Source organism: Carassius carassius, chromosome 18 (assembly GCF_963082965.1).
Source record: "Carassius carassius chromosome 18, fCarCar2.1, whole genome shotgun sequence".
Classification (NCBI taxonomy): domain Eukaryota; kingdom Metazoa; phylum Chordata; class Actinopteri; order Cypriniformes; family Cyprinidae; genus Carassius; species Carassius carassius.
Window position 1 is genome coordinate 5,189,578 of NC_081772.1, and position 6,531 is coordinate 5,196,108.

At 38.8% G+C, this 6,531-nt stretch overlaps 1 protein-coding gene across 1 annotated transcript; it reads left to right on the forward strand.

Annotated features, from left to right (window-relative positions):
* Window positions 1-909: 909 nt before the first annotated feature.
* On the forward strand, window positions 910-5,938 carry LOC132092188 (DBH-like monooxygenase protein 2 homolog). The gene is made up of 13 exons (XM_059498317.1): window positions 910-1,177; window positions 2,082-2,228; window positions 2,650-2,802; window positions 3,081-3,164; window positions 3,253-3,405; window positions 3,734-3,836; window positions 3,931-4,097; window positions 4,183-4,271; window positions 4,356-4,452; window positions 4,533-4,592; window positions 5,251-5,381; window positions 5,469-5,577; window positions 5,678-5,938. Exons 1-13 carry the CDS (start codon window positions 911-913, stop codon window positions 5,816-5,818), a joined length of 1,701 nt encoding a protein of 566 aa, XP_059354300.1. The 5' UTR covers window position 910; the 3' UTR covers window positions 5,819-5,938.
* The last annotated feature ends 593 nt before the right edge of the window (window positions 5,939-6,531 follow it).

A 6,531-nucleotide genomic window follows, 5' to 3' on the forward strand; every position in this document is an offset into this window, starting at 1 on the left:
ACAAAATGTATCCTCCTTGAAGGAGAAGGTGCATAAAGGGACAGAACATCATCCAGGAATAACCCTCCTTGTGTTTTATTCTCCAGATGGTGAGCCTCAGTTTGGAGCAGTTCAGAAGATTGTAGTTTTTGATTTAGTCATCAAGTTCATTGTTAGGAAATGGGACCCAGTTGGATTTGAAAGACACTATTTTGAATGCTGTGTCATTCCTACTGTCATTGATGTTGACTCCATTGATGATTACCCTCCTCTACATTGTAGTGAGGTCAAACAAGGAAGGGCACAGCAACCACTATGTGCCCATGTGCTACCGGTTGTTTTAAACGAAATAAGTAATGTTTTTTTTTGTTTGTTTTTTTTTCAAACATGTTTGTAGAACAGTGGTATACCCACAGCTAATATTCCCTAATTTGAGCGATGGACATGAACAATATTTAAGAAAAAAGATTAGGAACTTTACATAAATAACTAAGCATCATAAAAATACCTGTTGCCATGCACACGTACATGCTTAATTTGTCTTTCTTTTCCATGTTCAGGACCATCATGCTGTGGGGAAATCAATGCCTGTGATTGACCAGCAACAGAACTACAAACTCCTGTCTCTGACCGAGTCTGATGGGTCCCAGTCTCATTTCTGACAGCTGTAATATGTTTTTCGTAAAGCCTTTATGTTCAGTGTTTCCAATAATACATCCCAAAGGAGTAATGTGGAACCTGATTCAGCAGGCTGGTATGAGGAGGAGAACTGTGACTCAGGTGAGGGGAGGGGGCGGGTGGAGGGGGGGAATGGGGTGTTTACAGACAGCTTACAAAGAGGGCTGTTAAAGTGACTACAGAGAACTTTCACATCCTCTGCCTTCTCAAACATCTTACAAAGACACAGTTTGTCAGATTTTGTTGAGGAAACATGGGTACATTATCTCTTGTCCTGCTCTTGCTTTCAGTCCAGTGGTCCTGGGCTCAGGAAGACCCTCTTCTGCCTTTCTCTGAACACCTGGACCCCGAGCACAAGGTGCGGCTGAAGTGGGGATTTGATGAGATCCAGGGCACAATCTTGTTCGAGCTCACTGTCAACACCAGCGGCTGGGTCGGTTTTGGCTTCAGCCCGAAAGGAGGAATGACTGGAGCCGATATCGTCATTGGAGGAGTCGGACCTGGAGGCAGTTTCTTCACGGTAAATTCAAAGACTGTATCTGATAACAGCCTGAGTCATTTACAGTGGAAATATAACTAAATGATACCTTGGAATAATAATGTTATATATATATTCTGAGTGGCAACAACAACACACACACACACACACACACACACACACACACACAAACACACACACACACACACACACAAACACACACACACACACACACAAACACACACACACACACACACACACACACACACACACACACACACACACACACACACACACACACAAAACATCACATAATGTATCACAGAATAAGAATGTGAATAACTCAATTTTAACAAAAATGTCCGAAAAAAAACTTATAATTCCAAGGTGACGTATTTTTTAATTCTTTTGATATTATGTTATTTGTTCTTGACTCATATTTCCAGTTTAGTTTATATTTAGTTTATATTTTATATTATTCTTATTTTTGGGTTCCTTAGTCTTTCACATCCTAGTCCACATCCACATCCAAGTCTGAGATTGATAAATGTCACTTACAGTGGATTCAGAAATAACTTTATAATCTTTTTTTTTCATTCATATATCTATTTCATATATTAGTTCATTAGTTCAACAAGTATCTAATATGAATTCTTATATTTGTTTAGTTTTTTTCAGCAGTTGTAAGCTGGGATACTTTATAAGTCTGATATAATTCAACGTCTGACAAAGCCTACTCGTGTAGTAGACTAATAAACAAGATGTTCTAAAATATGTAAATGTTGGTAAAAAAACAAAAACAAAAAACATTGAGCTATTGAGATTCAAAGTGTTAAACTGTAAATCCAGTTAAGATGTTTAAGGAACTATACATCTACAACACCATAAAGACACCCGTTGCCATGCACACGCACATGCTTCATTTGTCTTTCTTTTCCATTTTCAGGACCGTCATGCTGTGGGGAAATCAATGCCTGTGATTGACCAGCAACAGAACTACAAACTCTTGTCTCTGACCGAGTCTGACGGGAAAACAGTCATGAAGTTTCAGAGGTCCATCGGTTCCTGTGATGAAAATGACTTACCCATCACTGTGAGTTCTGTTAAACCATTGTTTTCTATGTTCATTACAAAGGAAAAGTAGGTCAACACCAGCAATGTACCTCTCCCCTTTTATTGTTTGAAAGATGCCGTTTTTCCAGAAAACAATGACAGCAGAACTATGGCATTGCAATAATATACTATAGCTATATAAAGGAATCCACACAATGTTAGGTCCACTGGGATCGGGTGTTTCTGAGAACTCCCCTGTGTGAACAAACTGCTGAACTTGTTTGACAAGGAGCTGTCTTTTTTAACTTAAAACCTCTGAAATTCTAGCTCAAAAATTAGTTATCAATGGCATCATACACAATGCAAACTTTTATGAGTGACAACTGCATTTTAGCTGTAGCGTGCTTGTGGTTTATTTTTGTTGATTTTATTTTATAAGCGTTTTTTTATTTATTTATCAGAATCTCCCCATGAAGCTGATCTATGCTTATGGCCAGACTGATGACATCACGTACCACAGCACCCGAAGAGGCACGAAGGAGCTGAACCTGTTGAAGTACATGCCTCGGGTCAACCCTCCAAACAGCAGCTTTTTTGACATAACTATGGTCAATGTAAGAAAGTTTTTTAATTTCTTGTCTTGCTGTTCTGTCTGTAAACCCAAGAATGGAGTACAAAAGAACAGCATCTATTTGAAATATAAAAAGATATTTTGTAACATTTTAAATGTCTTTTCTGTCACTTTTAGTCAATTTAACGTGTCCTTGTAGAATAAATGATTGCTGAGCCCATACTAGTGCACCCCATAGTGGTTTGCATAGATTATATTACAGGTTGATCTCTTTAAATTGCTGAACTTTTTACATGTTGATTATATTTACAATCATTTCAGTTCACTGTACCAGCCAACCAAACCCACTATCACTGCAAGATCGTGAGAGCCCCGACATTTGATCGCAAACAGCACATTTATCGCGTAAGTGATTGTATGAACTTCACAAACATGATCTGTCCAGCGATCTGTCAATCGTGGTTCATCTTCAACTTATTTTCATTATGTCCAGATTGAGCCGGTGATCACAAACCGTGACCTTGTGCATCATCTGCTGCTGTACCGCTGCCCTCCGAGTGTGACGGAGCCGTTTGAGGCGGAGTGTTATACTGGGGTGGATGACGAGTGTATGGAGACCGTGGCTGTGTGGGGAGTTGGTGGAGGGGTTAGTATCTTCTGTGTTCAAGGCATTTCTAATGTGAGGGGGAAAAATTAAGACATTACTTACTTGAATGAACCACTAAGTTACCACTGTGAACAGATTACGGCAGTTAGTTAAATTCGAAAATCGGATCACTTTGATTCTTAAGCGAATCATTCAGACGGTTTTCTAAACTTATTCAGCTAGTTGATTAAAAGATCTGCCTCAAAAGAATGATTATTTTTCAGCCTTTTATTAACGATGGTAATTATTCAAATACTATTCATGTGTAAACTTTCTTAATGAGATAAAATTACTGATTGAACCTTACCTTTTAATTATGTGTTTGAAGGATTTTGAATTTCCTGAAGTGGCAGGACTTCCAATTGGAGGAAATGTTGGTGATTTTCTCTACAGGCTTGAAGTGCATTACAACAACCTCAATAAAAGTGCAGGTCAGTCGGTCCACGTTTACTATGTAAAATACCAATTGTGATGAACATGAAAAGTCTTTTGATGGGATAAAACAATTCTTTCTTCCCTGCACAGGTCGAGTTGATAACTCAGGTCTGCGATTCTATTACACATCTGAACTCCGTCAGCACGATGCAGCTGTTCTGATGACAGGGCTTGCGGTGACCCCTGGGTACGCCATCCCACCCAAAGCCAAATCCTTCCTCACATATGGCCTGTGTGACACTGCTTATATTCCAGAGGTTTGTATGTATGTTTATCTACTCTCACTCTCACGATCAGATTCAGCAGATGACGGGATGATCTGTTGTGTTCTGTGTTCTACAGGTTCTGCAGACGCCACATGATCTTCAGGTGTTCTCTGCCATGCTGCACACACACTTAGCTGGACGCAAGGTGCGAGTCGGGCACTTCAGGTAAGCCTGTGTGCATTTCTTTCTTCTGCGGTTCATAACATGAAGTTACTGCAAAGAATTCATTTTTTTTCTTATCCTCTTCAGAGGGGGAAAACAAATCGATCTTCTAGCAGCAGATGAAAACTATGATTTTGAATATCAAGAAGTGACAAATTTGGGCAAAACTAAGACAGTGAAGCTGGTAAGTGTTAAACACACACACACACACGCATATTTAATTATTGTAAATAAATGAAATAAAGCAACGTTTTGGTCTTTCAGGGTGACAAATTGCTGGTGGAGTGCACCTATAATACTGAAAACCGCAGCACACTCACACGCGTGAGTACATTTACACTGAGACTCATATTGGTTTTTCTTCAGTAGCATGTACAGTATCTTCAAATTTCACAGATTTTCAATTTCTTAAAATCAAGATTATATTAAAAGTCAGAGCCTGGTGGGTGCACATATGTTTTCATATGACCCTGCATATGACCACCAATGTGTATGAGTTTTAATCATATTTATGAGATTTCCTGATCCTGTTTCTCTTACTTCATCTATATTTTCCTTTTGGCTATCCTGTAAAAACATAGAACAGCCATGAAGTAAGTGTTCTGCAGTGAAGTAATTTTGTAGGACAAACTGGAAGCTGGTATCACTCGTTCAATGTCCCAGACGATCTCTGTAGTCGCATTTACCAACTTGTTAGTTAATTTCCTTTTTCAAGACAAGTAAAAGCTTTTACAAAGGTGTATTACTGATGTATTTTATGTTGTAGAATTAAACTTAAAAATATCTTGAGCTTGTGTTAACCAAATACCTCAGTCAATTAACTAAAATCTCATTTACAACAGGACGATGTAACTGGAAGTGCTAAAATGCCAGTTTCTGGGATTGGCCAACAAAAATACATCATCCCTGCAGCACTCTGTGTAATACTTAAAATACAGAAGAAAGATTATAGATGTGTAAAACTCCCTTTATCTGCCCGCAGGGGGGGCTCTCAACTTCAGATGAGATGTGTTTGGCCTTCCTCTTCTACTATCCAGCGATGAATCTCAGCAGCTGTGTTAGCTTGCCTGATGTAGCTACTTTAATATCTGAGATGGGAGCAAACGATACTGTGTAATCTAAAACTCTGATTGTTTCCATGAGTTTCCCTCTCAATATGTGTCCTAATGATAATGCAGCTTTTATTTGTTAACTTGGCAGTTCTTGGGACAATATGATGTTCATTCAGACCTGGAATGACATGTCTATCAATCAATACCAGCAAACACTGAAGAGAATCGACCAGCTCGTCGTGGTCACAAACTCAAATGTAAGTGTCCACAACTCCACAATAGGAAGCTTTCAAACTTAACTGCTTCTTCTCTGATCACAGCTGTTTACCTGATGCTCTTTTGCATATGTATTTCCAGAACAACGTATCATACCATAGAGGGACACTTCCTGATCTCAGAGTCATCCCGTCTGCACCCTGCATGAGCGGCGGTGCCACCAAAAGTCTCGCTTTGCTATCACTGCTCCTCTGTTTGGCAGTGCAGTGGGCATCCTTATGAAACATTAATTCAAAATGCTACTGATGTAACCCATTGTTCTTTCATGGTCTAATTAAATGTCAGTAATATTAACAAAGCAAAAACTCCTGGACCGCAACCAGAAATACAAAAATGTTTTGTTTTCTTTTGTTTATATATATATGGGTTGTTGACATAAAATGACATTTTCACTGTCCCACAAGATAAAAATTTATATAATTAATATTGTCATTATTTAACATGCACTAAATGGTTAAATATTTATTTTTCCTACACTGTAGAGTCATTGGGTGACAGAGTTGTTGTCAGCTCCTGTAGTGTGTGACCCCCTTTTGCGGATCATTTAAGTAGTGTGTTAATTAGTGTGAGCACCACAACGACTTCAAGACAGACAGCAAGTCATGTAGTCTGAACATACTGCGACCTGCCAAGTCCTGCATTTGTTTGAAATTTTTTATTATTAAAAACATCTTTCTAGTTAAACCTCATTTGAATAAACAAATATTTGAATATTTATTTTTTATGAGCCTGAATATTCAAATACAAACATTTTTTGAAAAATGCCCATGCCTTATCTGAAGGCAGCTCAACATGAACAGTGAACAGTTCCTCTGTCAGAGTGAATGTTGATGACCATATATAAACACCACTGATGTTTCTTACCGGACCTGAGACTCGAACCCGCAATCTTCAGGTCACAAGTCCGATCCTAACCATTAGGTGACGACTGCCCC

What these genes read in the sequence shown, in the direction of transcription:
- LOC132092188 (XM_059498317.1), top strand. Translation starts at nt 911, where the DNA reads ATGGGTACATTATCTCTTGTCCTGCTCTTGCTTTCAGTCCAGTGGTCC. An exon ending in CTGGAGGCAGTTTCTTCACG is followed by an intron (nt 1,178 to 2,081) that starts GTAAATTCAAAG and finishes TTCCATTTTCAG; the next exon opens with GACCGTCATGCTGTGGGGAA. An exon ending in TGTGGGGAGTTGGTGGAGGG is followed by an intron (nt 3,406 to 3,733) that starts GTTAGTATCTTC and finishes ATGTGTTTGAAG; the next exon opens with GATTTTGAATTTCCTGAAGT.